Source organism: Leptosomus discolor, chromosome Z, assembly GCF_034619465.1.
Source record: "Leptosomus discolor isolate bLepDis1 chromosome Z, bLepDis1.hap2, whole genome shotgun sequence".
In the NCBI taxonomy this organism is placed as follows: domain Eukaryota; kingdom Metazoa; phylum Chordata; class Aves; order Leptosomiformes; family Leptosomidae; genus Leptosomus; species Leptosomus discolor.
This window is the reverse complement of record NC_141419.1, coordinates 35,324,795-35,345,462: the sequence shown is the minus strand read 5'-3', so window position 1 is coordinate 35,345,462 and position 20,668 is coordinate 35,324,795. Positions and strand designations below refer to the sequence as shown.

At 40.5% G+C, this 20,668-nt stretch overlaps 1 protein-coding gene across 1 annotated transcript; it reads left to right on the top strand.

Moving 5' to 3' along the window:
* Window positions 1-6,422: 6,422 nt before the first annotated feature.
* Window positions 6,423-20,464, top strand: CZH9orf85 (chromosome Z C9orf85 homolog). Its single transcript, XM_086479878.1, has 4 exons — window positions 6,423-6,524; window positions 15,656-15,762; window positions 18,761-18,874; window positions 19,641-20,464. The coding sequence occupies exons 1-4, from the start codon at window positions 6,423-6,425 to the stop codon at window positions 19,816-19,818; spliced, it is 501 nt and encodes a 166-aa protein (XP_086336004.1). The 3' UTR covers window positions 19,819-20,464.
* Window positions 20,465-20,668: the final 204 nt, after the last annotated feature.

The following is a 20,668-nucleotide window of genomic DNA, read 5'->3' as shown; positions in this document are numbered from 1 at the left end:
ACACATATGTAAATTTCTATATAATAGTTTATTAGATATTATTAGCTACTTTAGAATGAGCATATTATAAAAGAAGAGTGATAACTCTAAAGCCCTGCCAGATATTAAAACCAAGATACGAGTACCCAGGGAAAGAACTAGCATGAGTTTTGGAGTTTCTTTGCAGGAAATGAAGTCCCTCATCTTAAGCCATTACGAGAAGTGTTCATCCCATTGACAAATACGTATGTTATAAAGAACAATTAAAATATACCACAGTGTTTGCAGGATACTAAGTCTATGCAGATCTCTGCAGCCAAAAATCACTAAAGAGTTTCCTAAATACAGAAATTATGTATTGCAATCATGAGTTACGGGCTCCTGCAAACAGTATCAGCAGTATGAAAGGTGCATGAAGGTCAAAACTTAGAAGGCAAACTAAGATGCTTCTGTTGGTTTAGCAAACACTATAGCCCTTCATTACACTAAAAACCAGCCATAAACTCTTCCTTGCTCCAACTGGCTGACATAGATGTTTCCAAATCCTTCAAAGAAATGATTAGCTAAAGTTTCCTGTATTGCACATAGGAATGGGTATTATATTAATGACAGGACTATTTTTATTCTGTGCTTTAACAAAAACATGCAAAATCAAATGCTCTATCACAGGTATTCGGCAAATCAATATGATCTCTACTACCAACTCAAAGCACTGGTTAACAGAGTGAGGGGAGAAAAAAAACTAAACACACATACACCTAAAGCAAGCTAGGTAAAGATACAGTTGCCCTGAAAAGCAGGCATTGTGTCCCCTTAATTTACAGCAGGGAGAAGTGAGAAGTGAAAAAAAAATCCTTTGTTGTGACAATACTTTTTCTCAGAGGTAAGAGTGATGAAATCTGCCAAAAGCCAGGCTGGAAACCAGCACACCTAAGATAAGCATTTACACTCCTTTCCTTGTGTTAAGACATCTGACATTTCATCTCAACTTTTCCATCCCAAATCTATCTACAGGTCTCAAGCCCAGCTCCTGTCAGGTCACAGTGAACAGAAACACTCTTACAGTTTCATGTACCAGCTTTGCCTGCTAGATCCAAATTTATAAATGGGAACAAAACAAGCTGATTTCTGATGTCCACAGTCCCATGTCATTTCAGAAATACCTGGGTAATCTAACAATCAAATCTTACTGCTAACTGTAATACTTGTAAGTATTTCAAAGTTTGTCCTCTAACTTGTATACAAGCACAGTTTCCATGCCTCTATAAATTTCACTTCAGAAAATTTTTAAGGACACTGCTGTAAGAACTGCTGAATACAGATCACAGGACAACTATCCACATTTTGGATGTGTGAATAGTCTTTTCCTTGTGGTAGAGTACAAATGCATACTGCATATAATGTTAGAGTATACTTGTAAAGTAGTAAACACAGGCACAGCAAGACAGTCCAATAAACAGCATGAGCATTCTTGGAATACTACTCTTTGCAGGGCACAAAACCTCTTTTTTTTTTTTTTGCCAAGGCCGCTATAGCCAAGTGCTTTCACCTAGTCTCTAGTTTCCTTCAAAATAGAGGGAAATCACAGATTCTTAGATATGGGTGACCAACACTACCAATTTAGAGGAGATGGCAGGAAGGGTGTACTGATCACCTCCCATTAAAAGGCAGATTGTCTTTTACATGAAGATCCTGAATAAATGATCGTCTTTCTGCCAGCCAAAGAAAAAACAACCGCATGTATTTATGTAATCAGCACAAGAAGTCATTCAAATTTGGAATAGCTCATCTGTTCCCTGTCAGGTGAGATTATCTGGACATTAACTTTAATCTGCAAGTCAGGACAGGAAGTGGAAGAGGTCTATGGAAGAGTTCTAGAGATTGGCAAAAGGCTTGGACTGTCTTATGCACAGGAAAAACTCAACACTTCTGTTCCCTTCTTTACTTCTCTTACAGCTGTGAGCATCAAAGGAGCCACTTCTTTCACCTCTACTTAGAAAGTTCATGTTCACAGCACAGAGAAACCATTGTGATGCCTCAACAGGATTTTTTTGCAAGGAGTGCTTATGATCAAGTGTTCAACCACACTTCTATCTCTATCACAAACTATTAAGCTGATCTGTTCTGAGTAAGTTCTCCCACCTTTTCAGAAAAGCAGAAGGCCAAAGCTAGGTACTACAATTTATATGGGGGGAAAAAAACCCCAAACATTTCACTTGAAAAATTTAGAAGAATACGTACCTCCAAAAGTGAGGTATAAATAGCCTGTTCTGCTCAGAAACAGCAGACTGCACTCTATTCTGGCATATGACAACTATAGAATTTCTTAGTTGCTTCCCAATCCACTTGTCAGAAAGAATTAAAACAGGAGTTTACATTATTTCTAACTATAAACAGGCCGGCAACACTACTAATATGATCTCACTCAGAAAATATGTGCTATTTGTCAAAGTCATTTCAGAAGACTGGAAGCTGGCCTGTGGAATTCACACACAGGGCAGCACTGCAGTAACCACAGTTCATCAGCTGAGGTGGTACTGTGCCCCAAGATAGCTTAAATGGGCTAAAAATGGGCTGTTGCCACATATGGCAAATGACTTACGGTGAAGCCCATGGCTAAAGTATTATTTCACCCCTATAATAGAGTGTAATGTAGACTTTATATAATGTCCATTTAATCCAATGCAAATGCTGTCTACTGAAACTAAAGACTCTGACTCTACAGTTGACCATCTAAATCATGGCTAGCAACAGCTCTTCTTTAAAAGAAATACTTAACTACTTTCTTCACTCAGAAGACTCAAGAAAAACAGTGGATCCCTAGCACCACTAACTAAACAAATCTGACACAGAACACCTACTACCTTCAACTAAATGCAAACTGTTTCCACTATACTGGAACTGGTTTGTCACTCACTGTATTCACGCAAGCTTGTTCTTAACCTCTGGATCTGCAATGGAACAAGGACATGAGAGGGTCCCCAGGGTGTATAGAGTAATTCTGATAGCACTGTTTAAAAGTCGAACTAAGTCAGCATTTCAGCCTAGTAGTTATCCACCAGATGCCATAATTTAAATGGAACTAAACAGGAATTCTCTTGCCTCAAAAGACATAGTGCTTAGATGCTTCCATGAGGGATTAAACTTTGTTACCCCTCTGCCCAGTGTTTTGTTTAATGTTCTTAATGTTTAAAAACATGTAATGTCATTTCCTAATGTTTCATACAGCCTTAAATTATTACAGTAACTTTATAGTTACAATTAAAAGTCACAAACCCCAGTTCATTTAGCATCACTTACTCGTGGTAAAAGCTTTGAAGATCAACAGTCTTAAGATTAACACATCCCAACAACGTAACTATTTCACCTTCTATTTGTCATTTCAGTACTAATAAAGAAGTCAATACTGTTCTATAAACACAGTTCCCGATGCTGGTAAAATTACTAACAACAAAAATAATACAATGAGAGATGTATATATATATATCCTTTTAAACTATACTACATTTTTCATATAAATTAAGTAGGAAAACTGTGTGGAAGAAACTACAGAAAACTGATAAAATTCTACTATCGCACCAAGAAAGGCTAAGTAACAAAACAGAGCCAAATAGCATCACCCATCTCTTCCAGAGTAGCTTTTTAAATGCCAGATCAATTTATCAAATGTAGCTCTCTCATGAATAAAAAAGTAACATAGAAAACAACAGACAAAGCTACCCACATCCACTAATTTCAATCCATTCTTCAGCAATAAACGTTTTCATTAAACCTGACAAAAGAGGGGGGAAGAAGTCTATCTAATCTGAAAGAACACCTCAAATATTTATCCTGTGATTCCTAGGATAACACAAATGTAGTTCTTTCATATAAGCAACTATTCCTGTTCTCCTCCCTCTGCAAATCACAAGAAGAGAGTGGCTCCTATTATTCACACCTTTGAATACTTCACTACAGCCTGAAAAGCCCAACCCTTGCAAGCACTTATCTAGAAATCTTACACGTACATTAAATATAAATTATTCTAATTGTATATTGAAATTAAATTACCTATTTCATAGGAACTATTCACAAGAACAAAGTCAAACTCATAAATACAGCTGCTGGTATGTAAATTTTAGTGTTGCTCTAACTGTAACAGGTAAGATATTAAAAACTATTGGAGTTTTTTGTTTGTTGTTTGAGTGCTCAGTTTTTTAAATAATCATTTTCCATTGCGTACCGCTGAACTAAGAAACTATAAAGTAGTTTTCTCCATCCTTTCATTGAACACAATGCAATGAAAACTTAAGTTCAAGCCACTACTGAGGCACTCACATTTATTTCAACATCTGCATTATATTAAAAATGGAACAGAAGTATGAACATCCTCCAACTACTTCAACAGCTAAAGCAACAAAATATTTAGTAAAAACCAAAACAGTGTCCGATTAAGTATTATATGAAAGGATAAAACTAACAGAGAATTAAGAAAGAATGTACAGTAGGTCCAGAAAAGAACAGACAGGAAGTCTATTCAATAATGAAAAGGCCGTACCAAGCAATACTCTAACTCTTTAAGGTAGTTTTCAAAGAGCAGAACAACCTACATAAAACCAGAAAAGTCTTGTAGCACCAAAACTTCATTTTGGTTGGTTGGTTTGATTTTAAAAAAATTAACAGCCTTACTATTCTCACAAATTCTAGCGATATCACAATGCTCAACTTGTACATAGAGACATTCTGCTGCTGCTGCTGCTGGTTACTTTGTATACCTTGAAACCCTAACGGCACAGCCGAAAAAAAGAAAGGGTAAGTGAAAAATCCAGCCATTCCTTCTCCCCTAAAGAACAAACCAACCCTCTAAGGAGCCCAGACGGACAACTGTGGGATGAAGTCGGATTACATAACGTTTCGCATGCTTCAAGCCAGACTCTGCACCACGGAACTGCTCTGCTAAAGCCACCCGCAGGCTGACAAGCGCTGAACCCCTACGGTATTTCAGCCACACCAACCTGGTGCTTCGCTGCACCAGCCCGCCAATCACCAGTAAGACGCGACGCTTTTAAAACCAGCCTACGTTCAGACAGTACTATTTTGGTTTCCCCAGTAATGTATTTTTCTAGCTCCGTTCTCGCCAAATACTTTAAACTTTTAAATAATACCCGAGAGCAATTTTAAGGCCAGCATCACTCCCACCATCGACAGCAGAAGCCGAACACACACATTAAATCAGGCTCGCAGGAATCAAATGAACTCTTCAGGTGTCTGTATCTAAAAAGGACTTGGCAGAAGTCAACACCACTCCCGCGGAGGCACTATTTAGACCCGCTAAAAGCCAGAATTTAACAAGCGTTTAAAAAGTCAGCGCGCCCGTTTCCCGAACAAAGGCGCCCACGGCAAGACCGCGGAGACGGAGAGCCCCGGACAGGCCGTCCGCAGCGCCCCGGGCCCTCGGAGGCAGGCGACACCCCCCAGCCCGCTCCCCGGTGCCCCGAGAGCGGCGGAGCAGAGGCCCCCGAGCACACAGCCGGTACCCGGGCGCTGGAGGGGGCGGGGTGTGTGTGGGGGGGTGGGGGTGGGGTGTCGCCGGGTCCGCCAGCTCCTTGCCCGGTTCGGGTGGGAGCGCCGAACCGCCGCCTCCTTCACCGAGGAAAAGCAAGTGTCGGCCGCGGCCCTTCCTCTTGCCCCACGCCACAGCCGCGGGAGGCGGGCCGCCACACGCCTGCCCCAGACGGAAGAGAAGGGCCGCGGGTAGCTTAGGAGGGAAGAGAAACAGCCGGACCGGCCGAGGGGCCACCCCGCCGCCACACCTCGGAAACGGATCCTCAGACCGCGCCGCCGCCGCCTGCGCCGAGCCGGGGCCGCACTGTCTGCTCCCCACCGTCCCCTCACCGCAACTCGCCCGTCTCCCGCACCCGCCACGTCCCGGCCCCGCCGGTACCGGTAGAAGGAGAGCCCGTACCTGCGCCTGGCGCTCCGCTGGGCGGCGGCGGCCCCGCACTCTCCCAACCCGCCTGGCCGGCGGGGGGAGGGGTGCCGGTTGTGCTGAGTAACGGCGCGGCGGCGGGCGGCTGCCAGCGCCCCGGCCGGCGCCCGCTGCCTCGCAGCCGCGCTCCGCGGCAGAGAACGCGCGGCCCCCGGAGAGCGGCTCTCGGGGCGGCCTACGGAAGCGGCGCCGGCCTCGCCTCACCGAGCGACTGCATCGGACCGAGCGGCTGCCCGAGCGGCCGAGGGGGCGGCGGGGCGGGGCCGGCTGCCGGCCGCAGCGCGCCAATGGGGGCGCAGTCCGTAGCGCCGTGCCGGCCACTGAGGCGCCGCCTGAGCGCGGGTGGGTGGGAAGCAGCGAACCGTCGCGGACGGCGACGCCTATGGTGAGGCGGAGGGGGGGAGGGGCGCGGAGCGGGGAGGGGCGCGGAGCGGTTCCGGGTCAGGTGTCGCCGGCAGCGGCTGTTGCCCGGGGGATGAGCTCGGAGAAAGGGAACGTGTCGCGCACGCGGCCCCAGCGCTACCAGAACGCGCGCGCCTTCAGGAACGACAAGTACGACACCAGCGCCCGGCGCAAGGTAGGGGCGGGACCGGGACCGGGACCGGCAGAGCGCTGGGCTGGGCCGCGCAGCTCGCTGCCTGGCGGGCGGGGAGGGGCGGCGGCGGCGGCGGCGGCAGGGGCGACAGGGGCGACTCCTCTTGAGGCGGCGGAGCGCCGAACGCGTTATAGGGAGCCGCTGCGGCCTGCAGGGGCGCATTCGGGGCGGCGGCCTGTGCCGGTGCCGTCCTCTGCCGGAGGGTCTTGGAGAGCCTCGGGATCGCAGCCGAAGCCGTGCAGCAGGGGGAGCCGAGAAACCGCTTCGTTTTAGCGGCGGAGGCCGATCCGGGCGGGTCGCTGCGGGGCTGAGGCGGTGATCCGTAGCGAGCCGTTTCAGTCAGCTGCCGCCTGGCCCCGTGTCTGAGGCTGCTGCGTAAGCAAATACACGGTGTGATACTTGAGTCATGTTTATGACGTGAAAGGCCCTCCTTAAGCCGAAGAATTATTAAAAGGAAAACTGAAATAAGGCGTTTGCTTTTGTGCAGTAGGTAGACGTTCCCTGTAGTGTTTTCCATGTGGCTTTTGAAAGGCGTTCGGTCTTCTGAAAGTCTGTGACTGTGCGGTCTTACTTCAGATGCCGTAATGCTTTGAGAATTTATTTCGAGCAGCTCCCCTCCATTATCCGTCTAAACATCAAGTGTCACTTTACTTACTTTTGAGACAACTTAAAAAAGACTCATGTTTGCTTTAAGGTTTCAAAAGAACCTTAAAGGGCTTTTTTGAGTAGTTAAGTAGAAAGGTATCTTCAACTGGTTTATCAGTGCTTTTGCTACACACGGTATCGTGGTTTGATATTTTCACACTGTTGTTGCAAAAGACCATTGTTCTCTTTTTTTTTTTTTTTTTTTTGTTTTGAACAAGGAAAAGGAAATGGTTTACAATACGTTCTTGGAACATGCTCTATGTTTGTGGTTGTGGTAACATAATAGTGTGTGAGCGGACGAAGACCAAGCAGCGTATCTGAGTGGTTATGACATGAAAGTGGGATGTTTTGTCTTACAAGCTAAACTGAAAGAGAGGAATACAGCAAAACACAAGGTGAGCATTCTAGAAGAGGCTTACCTGGTGCTATGGCTGTTATGTCAGTATCCCTTCAACTGAACATGACTGGGTTGTTAAAAGGAGATGAGAGGAGGGGAAGAAAGTAGTGAGGTAAAGCAATGGCACCAAAGAGGGACATTTGGGGTTTTTTGTGGTTTGGTTTTTGTTGGTTTTGGTTTTGGTTTTTGGTTGGGTTTTTTCCACGATGTTGTAGGACTGGTTCTGCAAGTTGAACAGGCTGCTTTCCTGGGGCTCTAATCAGAGCCGGTGTTATTTATTATGTGAGTCACTGCGTGATCCCTGATAGGAGTGTATTTTCCTGTCTGGCCTCTACACACAAAAATATCCTGGAGAGTTAGTCTATCAGAAAAGTCTTCAAGGAGAAACTGAATTCTGACATCAGTTTTGTAACTGAAGTAGTAATTTTAATACCCACGTGGCTGGTTTTCTTCCCTTTTGTTAATATATTGTATCATATAGAACTGACTACATGCAGTACCATGCACTCAAATAAATAATGTTTTTTTTAAAAGATTTTGAACATAGCCAAGATTCACCGTCAGCTTAAATGTGATATGGGACTGTGTCTTTTTCCTTTCTGTTTCAAGCAAATGATTTCTTTTTTCTCTGCCTGCCCGTTCATGGAGATGGCTGAACACAGGAAAGAAGCTCCTTGAAGAAGGTGCTTCCTGTGACAGGGTTAGATGTGTGTGGTAAAGGGAAAGGATGCGTTTTTCTTTTGGCATACTGTCACGTACAAATTGTAGTGCTAAGGGATACACAGGGTTCTTTATAATGATGACTAGGCCTGATTCTGCTATTGGAGAAATTTGAAAAGAAGTTAGATTAACAAAGATTAAATGGTGATTAATGTCATTGTTTAGATACAGACTATGCTCAATAATGACAATTTTGCATCTCTGTCTTGTGCAGTTCTGAGTGATCGGATGCACCATAGACATTCAAGGTCTGATTAGGGAAAGGAAGAAATAGTAGCAGTTTATCACAGGGACTGATAGGTGAGTGGGTCATCCTTCCTTTCCACCTCTTACTAGCTCAGTAGATCAGGAGAATGCTTGGAGCTGCTGAAAGAGGGTGAATCTCTTGTAAATCGCTGATAGTTTCTTTTTCCCATAGGTATTTGGCCTGTCTTTGACTACTGTTAGACACTGTCCAATGCAGTACTGTCTTGAAAGGCTGCAGAATGGTTTTAGCTAAAAAATTTTGTCCTGCTCTATTTGTGCACTGTATTAGCAATGTTGAATATTAACTACAGTAGCTTCAGGTTTGCAGTGTTAGTGCTGCTTTTCTCAGTGAAGCAATATCTGCAGAAGAAATTGATCTAACAGTCTTTGGACTTTTCCCTGCTGGCAGTCATTATCCAGTTGTTTTGTGTTTTTTTGAAAGGTTTTGTGCTCTCTGTCTGACACTGAGCTTTGCATGCATTTTCTGATCTTAAAGACCATAGGTCCAACTACTTGCAGAACATGCTGAAAGATCTGTCTGTCTTTCCTCTAATGATCAGCCTTGACTGCAGCATTACTCTGGGATAGGCTAGGTGAGATGAAACACCCTTGCAGCAAAGGACACTGCCTCTCTACTGTATTTGGCTAACTGCCTACAACAGTGCTGGGAAAGCTTGCATCCTAGGATGAACTGCAGAAGGAAGAGCCAGGACAGGGTAAGACACACTGTGGTGTTAGTTATTGAATCTTGGAATTTGTTTATGGGTGCTTGCTTTACATAGTATCATCCAGAACAGCTGTTTGTGGCACTGAGCTGAGGAACATACATTATGTTGTATGAATATACATTTTATGTCAAGTGTATTACATAAGTTACCGTGGAAGCTGGAGTAGTTCTAGAGATGAAAGCAAATAGCATTCAGTGAGAATGTTTAGAACTCTGTTGTAACAAGATGGTAAACCACAGCGTGATTCATATTTACAGCCAAATGACTGATCTGTTTCTCCATTTGTTTCCTTTGATTAAGTATGCCCCAGATGATAATCTGCATTTCCCTAGATTTCAGAGATTGTTAGCTCTGAACCTCAGTTTTACTGTAGTGTTGATGTCAGCTACTTCTTCAGCTGGCTGTATGGATAAATAACTTGTTTTGATGGAGATGCTGATCAGGACTGGGGGAATGTCGGTGACAGCCTGATGGAGGAAGATGAAATTGGCCTCGACCGCATCCCAGTATACCCCTGAGAAGATGAAAGAAGTGGATGAAGAATGTTGTAAACAGGCTCGAGAAGGTGATAAGAGACTGAGCAAGGAGAAACTAAACAAGTGAATACCACAGAGCAGAAATTTGGCAAGAGAATGAAGTGGGAAATACAGTAGGAGCTCCAGCCAATCAGTATGTGAATAGAGGTGAATGGACAGAGCTATTGAGAGAATCATTTTAGCAGCCTTAGTGCATGAACTGGTGGACAGATAAGAAAGGTTATAAAAAGGAATGTTTTTTCTGCTGCGCCATCTCAGCCATCTTGGCCTTTTGTAACCTAATAAAGACTGCCTTCTTTTTTACATATATTTTTGTCGGCGTCCGTCCCTACTGTGACAGGGGAAGGCAGTAGGAACAGAACAGGTGAATACAAGAGCTTAAATGCTGAGTCAGTGATGATGACTTGAAGCTTAGCGGGGAGATACAGAAAAACCAGTGGCTGACTTGAATTGTCAGATAACAGTATTGGGGTTTTGTTAATTTCTGTTCTTGCTGCAGCACAGAGTGTCTTGGTAGGCTAAAGTCTACTCTCTAGCCACTCCTGTTATTCTGGGTTCAGAAGTGCCTTCAGGCCTGGGTTATAGTCTTTCACGGAGGGAGAAGAGGAGCAAGCATAACATCTGTGTTGGACTATAACCTAACTCAGGGCAGGGCAGGGAAGGAGGCAGGACAGATGGACGGGGGCATGGGGAGAGAGAGAGTGTTTGTGTGTGTTTTCAGTTCTTTCTGGGGAAGAGGATGGGAGGTGACTGTTGGTCTTTCCAAATATGTACATTCTCTTGCTGGTTGCCTGCATGTTTTCAGATCCATGGTCACTGATCTGAAAAAATCTTCAAGATGGCCATTTGGAACTGGACTTAAGCTTTTGATTTTATGTGTTTTGAATTCCAAAGCAATGAAACACAAAAGGGCCTTAAATGCTAGCTGTATAGCCATCCATATGTAACTAGTATGGATATAAGGAAGGCTTTAAGGCTTTGGTTAAATATACTTCTCTTTAGAAAGAGATGAGAAAATATCTGTGTAGAAAATGGAATTTGAAGCAATACTGATAAAATATGTGAGCAAGTGAAGCTTTTGCGGGGGCTTGATTTCAGCCTGTGAAATGTGTATTAGAACCCTGAAAAGCTGGTGTCTCATATCACAGTTTCACATCTGTTGGTCTGTGCTGATCTACTCTAACTGCTTTGTAGTTATGTGCTGGAGATCCTATGGAGTTTTGTTTTTCTTAGTAGTGTAGTTATTCAGAAGTGCTGCATACACCCTTGTGGATTGATGCAGTATTAACCTGGGCTTCTGAGGAGAGATTTTATACATGGCATTGACATTGCATTAATTTACAGCAGAATAGTCCACTGATGTGTGCTCAGTAGTAGGAGTCTGCTTTCAATAGGGTAAATCAAAGTACCCATAGATGCACACATAACTAGACGCTTCCAAGCAGACAGCGAGGCTTCCTTGAAACCCCATTATTACATCTTGCTTGTTAGTGCTTTAATGCTAGCTTAAGCTAGGGATTATTTTTTGTACCAAGTTAGTAGGTGTAGGTGCATGTGTTTAATACATTCTGAACTGCTTTTGGCAGGTTGTTAAGTGATTTAATATTGGATTACGTGAGCATACAGAGGATGCTCTTTTGTTAATGCAGTTGACCTGACAGTGTGTATATAATATGCACAGGGAATATTTCGTGACTGTGTACTTTAAAACTATTTATGTATGTCTTTATTGCGTAACTATAATTTCTTTGGCCATTATATAGACATACTGTAAACACTGAATGAGTTGCACTTGTCCTTGGAGGGAAGCATAGCAAAAGAAAATAGGAAAGAGCTATTAACTAAACCAGGGAAATGAGCGTAAAAAAACCCCAGAACTGCTGTGACAGAAACAGAATGTAACATACCAGAGTAGTTCTCACACCAAGAAATTCATTTCAGACTGTAAGCACTACCACATCTTTGTGTTTGAGAGCTAACTACTTGCATAAAAGCTCAGTAGAAAAGTTGGAAGGGAAAAATGAAGTTGACAGACGTTGTTCAGGTCTTTGTGTGGGTTGTTGGTTTTTTGTACCCTTAAAGGAAAACAAGCTATTAAATGGGCAAAAGGAAGAAAACACAAATACATGAAAGTTTAAACAATTTACAAAATACATTAAAAAGTGGATATTAATAGGAAAAGTAAGCAGCAGGGTGGTTTCTTTGATTTAACTAATGAATTCTCCAGTCTGCCTGGGAACTGAGATACCGGGAAAGATTCCCATCCGGTTTGTTAGGAGAACTGACTGTCGTGTGTTCTTTGGTAATTTCAAAAATCTGAAAAAATAGCTTGTCCAAATCTTCAATTAGGGGCAGCTTTCTTGGATTCTTCAAGCCTGTGTTGCTTTTGAAAGTGTTACAATATTGTTTGGGGGGTCAAAGGAAACGTTGAATTTAGTGTAGAAAAACACAGTAAATTATCTATTTGTTTCAGTACTAATAACATTTAAATATCAGGCATTTTTTCTGAGCCAAATAAACTTAGAAGGCAAACACCAGTCAAGGTTAAACTCTGTAAATCTCCCTGCTTGCTTGCTTGAAATCAATCTGTCATTCTCTATCGACTTTCTAAGTCAATAGCCTGGTTAGAAGGATTGTAGAGTCATAGTTGCTCTCATACTCAGATGTGCTGAGCCAATGATTAACTACACCACCCCATACTTGAGGTGCCGACGGTGAGTCAAAAATACAGGAAATTGCTGAAGGGGGGGAAGGGACTGCTGTATGTGTGCCTGTTAGGAGGAAATTAGAACTTAAAAGCTGCCATCTTTCTTCCAGTTGTTACCTTCTGAGCAGATACCATGTGGTTTCTTTGAGTTGCTGTATAAGATTTGTGGTTGTACAGGTGACTAGTTTGAAAACTCCAAGCATCTTTATGCCCGGATCAGGATCTTAAGTGATATATAAATGTGATCTTCGTAGCTACAATCTAATTTAGTGTCAAAAGACTCTTAGGCAGCATTTTGGTTGATGTTCTTAACCTTTACCTTTGCACTGGGTATTTGAAGTGTTGCTGATCATACCAAGAAAACGGAACGGTTCAGATGTGACTGTGTGGAAGTAAATACACAGACCAGCTCCGATGGAGATTCATTGCCTTTGTGTGCGTAATGTGATTGTTGCTGTGCAGTTGAATTGCATTAACTCTATTTTACTTCAGAGCTTCTTGTGTGTTAGTTACCTTATAAAGACCTTTTTCAGTGGTGAAGCAATGTGTTAATATAGAGGGAGGACTAATCTTTGGATTGAGGGCACCAGATTAGATGCAAAGTGTTCGAAGCAAAAGTGAAGTAATATAGTCTTTATGCCACATGACTAGTCTCTCAGCCTTGCTATGAGGTGGCATTTTCATGCAAAGATCTATACTATGAGTAACACAAAAAGGCATCTTTGGAATTCGTGGATGGCCTGCATTTTAGTTTGTCTGATAAAAAACAAAAACAAAAACAAAACCCCCAAATAAAAAGTAATTTCACCAGTGTATGATTGTTGTGTATTCTGGAGCCAGATAATAACCATATTGGGAGGGGGAAGAGCTTTATAAAGCTCCATTAACACTAATTATGCGTATTTCCTTGTTCCATAGCAAATGTTTAGCAGAATTTGTCATAGGCTGCCTGTCTGACAAACTTCGGATTTCCTTCAGATGAGAGGTGAAAGTAGTTCCTATTTTATTCTGCACTGTTTATGCCACTTGCAGTCCTGAGCCTGGCCTCTTGCATTCCAAGGGCATTACGTGCTGCTGAGCCTGTCCCTGCATCACTTAGTAACAGGGCTCCCATCCCCAGCCGCCAGCCGTGATGTCAGGACGTATTATTGGAAACGAGGTAGTTTTCAGCAAGGAAGCTAACTCCCTTTGGAAAGGCAACCAGCTGTCCTCAGCTTAAACTGTTGCAATCTTCTGACGTTTATTGGGTCCTGGCTTCACAGTACTAGAAATAGTTGATCACAGTAAAGAACACCTGGGAATACAAATTGCAGTGTTTGTGTCTTTCTCCCCTCCTGCATTACTAATTAATGGAAGTTAGGAGCATGAGAGGGAGAACTGTGAAGTTCAGGCTAATTTGTAGGTTATTAGAAGCTTATTCAGGCTATGCTACTTGAGCCTTTCTTTGTGCTAGTCAGGCACTGAAAAGAAAGCTTATCTTCAAATTGTGTGAATTTTGGAAGAATGAACACAGTTGGTGCTGACAGCAATTTGAATTGCCAGCCCTTTAACAGATATCTGCTGAGGACTTGCCAATGATTCTCTTCTCTCAGAAAGTTTCCACATTAGCCAAATGCATGTGTTTCTTGGAAAATTTAATTCATAATGCATGGCTGACATCAGAACCACAGCTTTCTGTATTCAATACTCCAGCATTCTGCGAAACCTCTTTTCTTTCGTTCTTTTTTTAACATGTGAAGTCTGTGTTCAATCATTTGAAAAAAAAAATTGTTTTTTAACTGAATGAGCCAAAAAGCACCACACCTTCAGTTAAACCATACTATGGCAGAACTTATATAGAATGGTTGAAGTTGAGTAAAAACGGGAACAGTGGAAGACAAGTCCCATGGTATAGTCTCACTTGTAAGTAGCATTTCCTCTGCCGCATACATTTTTTGCAATAGAATAAGATACTGTATTTTTAAAGCTAGGCTTGTTCTTTTGTCTAGTGTCTTGAAGTAGAACTTTGTGGAGTCGTAAGATCTTGTGACTCATAAAACAAGGAAATTACTTCAGAAGCTACTGTATCTGTAGAATAACTTTTCAATTTACTTGTAAAAGAATTACATAAACTCCAATCCCGATTAATGCAGAATCTGTTCCAATGAACCTTTAGGTATTCTAAGAAATAGGTGTGTTTTAGACCATATATGGTCTAAATGTTAATAATGTAATTTAGTATGGTAGCCATTTTTAATTTGTCTTTTAAAAAGCACAATAGAATTTCTTTGGCTATGTGCATTTTTTTTTTAATTGTGAAATTTCTGTTTTTAAAGTTCTGAATGAATACACACAACCATATGATAGATGAAGTTACTGCTGGCATTTTTAGGTAGAGAAGGAATAAAAGTAGGTTAAAAGTATGAGTGTATGTTGTTTGTTATTTAATGTAACAGTGTGGGTTTTTACTACTTCCCAACTCGGAATAACTTCTCTTGTGCTGACAGTACTGGCCAGTTGATATTTTGTTTTCCTGAGCAAACTAAACACAATACATACAAGAACTTAAGGTAAACTGCATTGTCTTGAAAATATACCATAGTTTAAATGACCATTTTGAGGATTTTGTCATAGATACCTGAGAGCAAAAATGTATTATTTTTTCATAAAGGAAGTTTATGATGAAAGAGACATTGAGTGATTTGACAGCAATTAATATCTGTATTCTACCTTATTGTGATCTGTGAAAAAGTTCTGAGGCTACTTACTTAAAGTATGTGTATAATGGTATCTTGAGCAATAATAAGTGAAGTGTTAAGTCTTGTGAGTTGTCTTCTTTGGATAAAAACTGTGTATTTCAGGGCTGATTTCTACTCAAATCTCTTTTGTAAAATTTTTAGATATTAAAAAATAATAATAAAATACCTATAATAATCTATTATCAAGGAGTAATAAGTACTACTATTAACAATATTTAAATTATGGTAATAATAATAAAGATGAAGACTACCTTGAGATACTTACGTTACTATCAAATAAACATCTTTCTAAATTCTGTTTTAATCACATGATGGGTGGAAACGCGTTCTAGGCAAGATTATACTTACAAAAGTAGGAAATCTTCAATGTAGTCTTATTTTTTTCTATTTATTCAGAAAATAAATGCTAAACTTCATGATGGAGTGTGTCAGCGTTGCAAAGGTATCTTGGAGTGGCGGGTGAAATTCAGCAAGTATAAACTACTATCAAAACCTAAAAAATGGTGAGTTAAGATACTTTGTGTTCATCACTGATAGTGTGGTTTGTGAACTTACTGGAAAATATTCCAGTTTTGGAAACTCACAAGTAGTGGCTGCTACTATATGACAATTCTTCAAATTTGGACTCTGCAATGACGATATATATGCAGTGTTAATTTTCTAATTCATTAGCCTTTTATCTTAAACTTTTGAAAAGAAAACACAGTGGAAAAGCAACTGTGCTTCCCTCTTTTCTGTTAAAATGCTTGAACTGTGGACCTGTAAGTTTACAAAACCATCAGTGTGTCCTCCTGAGCAAAATGACAAACCTGAACCAGTTGTAACACAATTTTCTAAGGCCTCGTTGCAAGTCAGTGCTAGGGGAATCTGCACATCTCTTAACTTTTGTGGTTGGCAAAGACTAGTAGAGAAGTGAGGAGAGGAAGGCTTTAATTTTGTGTCATATCGAAACTCATCAGCAACACTGTTCTCAGCATTACTGAGGCCTCGGTTCCTACAAAGTGCTTGCAATACATGCATTTAATTGCTTCTTAGCATGTTCTCTCTTTTTCTATAATCCTAAATATTAAATGTTTAGCAATGTTTGCATACAGTTCTGTATTGTATGGTTTTTTGGTAAGTACTTAACAAAGGTGATAAATATCTTAAAATAATTTGTAGGTTCGTGATAGGTTAATTTTCTGAAGTGGATACTCTTTGCTTCCTTCTTACTTGTTCAGCTGCAGAGGTCCTTACCTCTGTGGCTGCAGACACAGCCAGTGTTTCAACAGTGACATTTTCAACTCAAAGAAACTGCAGCTGGGCTGTGGTGTAAGATATAGCCAGCTTTGTCACAGTAGTAGTAGTAGTTTGCTCTGTGTTTGTGTGTTGTTCTGAGTTACACAGTTCTGAAATACTTATGAACTGCTTGAAGAGGTTCTGTAAATGTATGTGTGCAGTTCCCTGAATGATGGTGTATTTTATTTTGATTTTCAGTAGGTTCAAAGGGAAGGAATGTGTGTTCGTACTATATCCCCCACTTGCGAGAAGTTTTACTTTTTAATATGAAACAATATGCAACAAATATTTTGGTTTTAGTGAATTATTTCATCCTTGCATGTAAAAAAAAATAATTTTGATTAGGTAGAAGTCTGACTGGTTCTCAAAGTAAACATGCTGGGTTCTATTCACCATGGATAGAGTTGGGTTTTGTCTTTTTTTTAGCTTTTTCTCAAATGACTATGTGCATCGTGTTTAAAAGTAATGAGCTGTAACAAATCATGTGGTGGTGGATATGGTTCTTTTGCCTCTTCTCTCTGCCTATACCAAAGGAAAAAAAGCAGGCAAAAAACCATGTAAATCAGAGAAGCATTGGAAATAGAAAAAGTGGCATTATATGACAGCTGCTTTTGACAGAATATGTGATGTTTTCCATCATATTTCTGAACAAGTAAATTGGGCTGCAGAGCATTCTACCTCTACCAGGTGGTGGTTTCTAGCCCAGCCTACAGCAGTACAATGGCTGAGTGGGCCACTGTTCTGAAAGGACAAGGCTATGAAGATTTTCAATGGGTGAAGCTTCTAGGTGAAGTAAACACATTATAGACATTAAGAATGTGGTTATATGGAAAAAAAATGGATTCTTCACATCACAGATGATGGGAATGGAGGACTTCTCAGAAGCAGTACCTCAACTTATTTTTAGATTTTTAACATCTTCAAAGTTATGTTTGTTAGTACAATGAGAAGTTAACCCTACTTTACTTTTATTTCAAGTATTTAATTATTACAAATTAAACTTTTTTTTTTTTTAAAAAAGCCTATCCACCTTACATTGATAGTGTCTCTGGTGTGATATGGGTGAGAAGAGCCATAGACTTTTTTTAATACTAATGAAACTGAGCATAGAAAAAGGAAAAAAAACGCCACCAGACTAAGTAGGTATTTACAGGGACATCTAACTGTAGGTTTTTCCTGGAGGGGAGGGAAGACCAGAAACACTAGGCAGTTCAGTCTTTGCTTTTGTCACATATGTCCTACAGCAATTCTTGTGATTTTATAGCTTCTTAAGGAATTGGATACGTGCATCTTAATAGTGGAAGCTCAGCAGAGCCTAGATGGAATATAGTAGGGAGAACGTGATAGTGTTTAAGAATGGGATTTGAGAAAGCAAGTAAAAAATCTGTTTCTCTAGATGCTAGTAAGCACATCTCTCCTTATAAGGTATGCAAAAACACTTTGATATTGTTGTTCAGCCTGGACTAGCCAAGTCTGTAAATCCACTGTTCAGAACTGTATGCTAAATCTTTCCTGACAGACTTTTGAGTGCCTGAGGAGCCAAGAAAGAGTGATTTTTAGGACAGCCACATTACATAGGATATATAGTTCTGGGTTCCATTCTCCAAAAATACAAGGCTTTACGAATGTCAGCTGAATGTTAAGACATAGCATTTTAGAAATTATTTAATTACAAAGTTTTGTCATATCTTGAAAAGTAATTGCCAAAAATCTCTACATTATTAGATTGGATTTGTTCAGAATACAGTTCCATGCAGGCTTGTGTTCATCGAAAGCAAAGTCCAGCACTGGGAAGTCCATACTCTGAGAAGTCCATGAGTTTGAATTGAAAGCTTTTTGTTTGTAAAATGCATGCACCTTTTTATACCATATTCTAGCTTTATTTTATAATTAAAAGAAGAAGCTATGTAGCTTTTAAAGTAAAACTACCTGCAGAAAAGAATGGAAGGGTTTCTTCTGTCAGTTTAAATATAAAAATTCTTGATTTTAACTTTCTTCTTCAGTTCTTGTTTTAATAATTTTCCCTGAAAAAGTTAAAAGAAGAGGGAAGACGGTCAATGATTTTGATAGTGCTCCTTGTTAAAATATCAATTGTTTCATATAAAACTGGCCTGTAACATGTTGTTCCACTTTTGAAGAGTACGTCTGTATTGTCTTTGAACACAAAATGTTTAGTAAGTGTCTACAAATATTTTTTTAGTCATATTTTCTTTCTCTTCACAGTGTGAAGTGCCTCCAAAAGACTGTAAAAGATCCTTACCATATTATTTGTCGACCATGTGCCAGTAAACTAGAAGTTTGTGCTAAATGTGGGAAAGAAGAAGAAATAATTATTCCGTAAGTAGCTCATAGGTTACATGGTTTCACTACTGTACTGTTTCTTCCATTTTTAATAAAGCTTGTTTGGAAACTGCCAAGAAGCTGTTGTACTTTATGCATATTCTGAATAATCCTGACAGGAATCAGTAGGAGTCATTACCCTCAATTTCTTCTGTTGAAAGTGGGGGTGAAATGCCTATTGATGTTGCTGGGGCTGGGCCAAAAGAAAGTCTTACTCGGTTAAGATGCTTTATTTTAACACCAAAGGCTAAACTCTGCATCCTCCTTGTAACAAAACACTTCAGGATGGCTTTCAGTATAAAGCACCATAAAATATGCATAATCCAATTGACTGTTTGCATTTTGTCTGTTGTTTGATGATTCAGTTACTAGTGAATAGAAAAACTAAACAAGGACTGATATTGAGCACAGTTACTGCAATATATTTAGCAGGCTTTTGGGGTTTTTTGTTCTTTTACTAGAATCCTCTCTTTATTGAGCATCCTGTATTAATTTACTAGTTTGTGATGACTGGCTAGCTGTTGCTTAGTTGGTCGAACTATTCACGTATATATTGTTTTTTCTTCACAGACTCCCTTTCCTTTACTGTCTTTTATATCTTTTCTATTCAAAGGGAAAGTAACGTTAGGTTATTGTCCCTCTCCTCCTCCTCCCCACCTCCCTTCCATCCCTGGTAGAGTGTTCTACCCTCCATCCCATTCTTGTTGAAAAGAAAAGTAAATTCCAAAAGTGAGTGGTGATAACATCCTCTTGCTTTCTGCAGGATTAATAAAGGACAAGACAGAACGGAGAGTGTGACTACCAAAAATGGCCAAGAGAGCAGTGGATTGGAGGATGAGCTGGATTTTGATACAAACTTCAGTAGTACAGACAGTGATGAAGGTTCTGATGTGCTTGAAGAAAGATTTAAAAGTATGAATTTTGAAAGGACAGAGATCTAAAAGGTTGAGTTTATATGGGAGACTGTACACAATCAAAAGTGGTGAACCAATGTTTCCCATAAACTGCTTTGAAAACCTGATTTGACATCTAAGATCATTGCATATAAATGTTGGCACTGTGTATTATGATGCTTGTTGGGGGTTTTGTATATCAAATCAATATTTTCTTGTATTAAGAGCAGAATTTCTTCTGAGAAGATTCAGAAATTGAATTTTTAAGCATAGTTATTTCTTGCATACATGTAACAACTTCCTGTTTTTCTGGAATAAAGCCTTTTTGTGTAATTGTTCTAAATTCAGTATTGTGTAACTGTTGTATTGCCACTTGGAAAGCTACATGAGAGTCTAGAATAAAGACAAAGTTTTGTCATAAAAAGGAAGAGCTAAACCAGCTGTCATAGTCTGCTGAAGGAAGGACTTGTGATTTCTGTCAATGAGTTTCCAAACGGGGTCAAAATACCAAGTGGTCATTAACCCTTTTGCCTGTTGTTCTTTTTGTGCAAAAAATAAAAGGGCCTAAATGCCATCACCAGTACAGTTCATGAGCAGCTGGTGCTTATTTAGCCTGTATAAGTATGCATTGAAAAATTGTGACCTTGTTACTGCCAATGTTTTGCAAAGAAAAAAAACTGAAGACTTTTTAGAATTTCTCATAACAGGTCTCACTTTCTTTTCCTTTGACTGCAAATCTAGTATAGTTTGATAGGAAAACAATTCTGTAGTACAGAGATACTTACATAGTTACTTTCTTGCTGATTTTCTGTTCTTTCTAGTGGTTACTTCATTGTAGATTAAGTTCTAGGAAGAACTTAACTGAATTTGCAGTGACTGTCTTTTATGGGATTCAGCA

What these genes read in the sequence shown, in the direction of transcription:
- CZH9orf85 (XM_086479878.1), top strand. Translation starts at nt 6,423, where the DNA reads ATGAGCTCGGAGAAAGGGAACGTGTCGCGCACGCGGCCCCAGCGCTAC. An exon ending in ACACCAGCGCCCGGCGCAAG is followed by an intron (nt 6,525 to 15,655) that starts GTAGGGGCGGGA and finishes CTATTTATTCAG; the next exon opens with AAAATAAATGCTAAACTTCA. An exon ending in GAAGAAGAAATAATTATTCC is followed by an intron (nt 18,875 to 19,640) that starts GTAAGTAGCTCA and finishes TGCTTTCTGCAG; the next exon opens with GATTAATAAAGGACAAGACA.